This window comes from Coffea arabica, chromosome 4e (assembly GCF_036785885.1).
Source record: "Coffea arabica cultivar ET-39 chromosome 4e, Coffea Arabica ET-39 HiFi, whole genome shotgun sequence".
NCBI classification, from domain to species: domain Eukaryota; kingdom Viridiplantae; phylum Streptophyta; class Magnoliopsida; order Gentianales; family Rubiaceae; genus Coffea; species Coffea arabica.
Genome location: NC_092317.1, coordinates 39,471,879 through 39,473,458, shown reverse-complemented (window position 1 = coordinate 39,473,458; position 1,580 = coordinate 39,471,879). Strand labels below are relative to the sequence as shown.

Sequence of the window (1,580 nt, the reverse complement as noted above, 5' to 3'; positions counted from 1 at the left end):
TCCTTGGAAAACTAGAATTACTAAACAGAAGACAAAATGGTAATATATTTAGTAAATTTAATTGTAAATTAGGATTTTAGCAAATCAAAATACATCTAGATAGTGTTAGGATTGAAAACAACCTAAGAGGGGGGTGAATTAGGTGATTTAGAGGAGGAGGAGAAGGACTCTGGCATTAGGGTTGCCGCTGTTAGGCCCCCATGGCTGCCCTTCGGCCAACGGCTGAGGGGCATGGAGGCTCGCCATCCGCACGAAAGTTTTTCTCGCAGCCTTTTACTCAACCAGATGATTCGCCTATACAACTCCGCTCAGCGACGACCTACAAAGGTGAGGCAGCGGTAATATTCTCCAAGACAGATGTGGAAAAACTTGCTGCTCCTTATTGGTGGACACTGGTGGGAAAATTCTCCCATGGTCGGCCAACTCTGGAGGAGATAAGGAGGTTCTTCACAACGTTAAACCTGAAGGACCATGTTGCTGTTGGGCTCTTGGATTACCGTCACGTGCTGCTGCGGTGTTCGGCCGAACCAGACTTCACCAGAATCTGGACGAGAGGGATTTGGCAGATGGGTAAATATCCAATGCATGTATTTCGTTGGACATCGAATTTTCACGTCCACAAGGAATCCTCATTAGCTCCAGTATGGTTTTCGCTTCCGTCTCTACCAGTTCACTTCTTCGACAAACACTCGCTATTCTCCATCGTTAGTCCAGTAGGGAAGCCATTATTCTTGGATGCAGCGACGGTTGCTGGTACGCGGCCGAGTGTAGCGAGGGTGTGCGTGGAAGTGGATTTGCTGAAACCGCTATGTCTGAGGGTTTGGGTGGCGGTGGAAGGTGCAACTGGTTTCTGGCAAAACATTGTCCCTGATGCTTTGCCAGCGTACTGTGCTGGGTGTTGGAGACTGGGTCACTCGGTGACTGATTGTAAAAGGAAGTCGGTGGAGCAGGGGTTAGGGAAACAAGCGAATGCCTGCCTGATGCGGCATGGTCCAGTCATGGCACCTTCCTTAACTGCCCACGGCCAGGAGCAGCCTGCTGTTGCGGCAACAGCGCTGACCCAAGAGGGGCCACAGGATCAAGTGCGGCAACTTTCCCTGGCCGCTGATGCCGCTGACCAAAACCAAACACAGCTGCAGCAGGTTCGAGAGATGGTGCTCGGACGGTAGGATGTTGGCGACGAATGAGGTCCAGTGGAGTTCCCTCCACCCGAGCAGAATGCAATCGCGGGTCAAGCAGCAACAACAAGTGAAGAAGAATTGAATAAGGAGTTTGTGTCCTCTGAGAAAGACGAGGTCGAGGAGGTAAATAGGCAAGAGGGGGATACGTCTGCCCTGCTAAACAAGCAAGAGATGGTGCGGACAGTCGGGATAGGTGAGGGAGCTGGGATGGTTGTCCAGGGAAAGAGTCAGCAGGCCGATCAGGTGCAAATCCATGGCAGTGAAACACAGGGGCATGAAGGCATCCCGAGGTTGTCTGAAGCCAGAGAGTTGGAGTTTGAACAAGAGGAGTATGGAGGTATGGACGACACGCGGCCTACTGAGTTACCCTAGGTAGCGGGTAATTTGTCGCCAAGGATG

General features: G+C 51.3%; 1 protein-coding gene across 1 annotated transcript; it reads left to right on the top strand.

Moving 5' to 3' along the window:
• Positions 1 to 200: 200 nt before the first annotated feature.
• On the top strand, positions 201 to 1,169 carry LOC140005612 (uncharacterized). The gene has a single exon (XM_072046622.1). The coding sequence runs from the start codon at positions 201 to 203 to the stop codon at positions 1,167 to 1,169; it is 969 nt and encodes a 322-aa protein (XP_071902723.1).
• The last annotated feature ends 411 nt before the right edge of the window (positions 1,170 to 1,580 follow it).

Coding starts and splice junctions, on each gene's coding strand:
- LOC140005612 (XM_072046622.1), top strand. CDS start 201: ATGGCTGCCCTTCGGCCAACGGCTGAGGGGCATGGAGGCTCGCCATCC.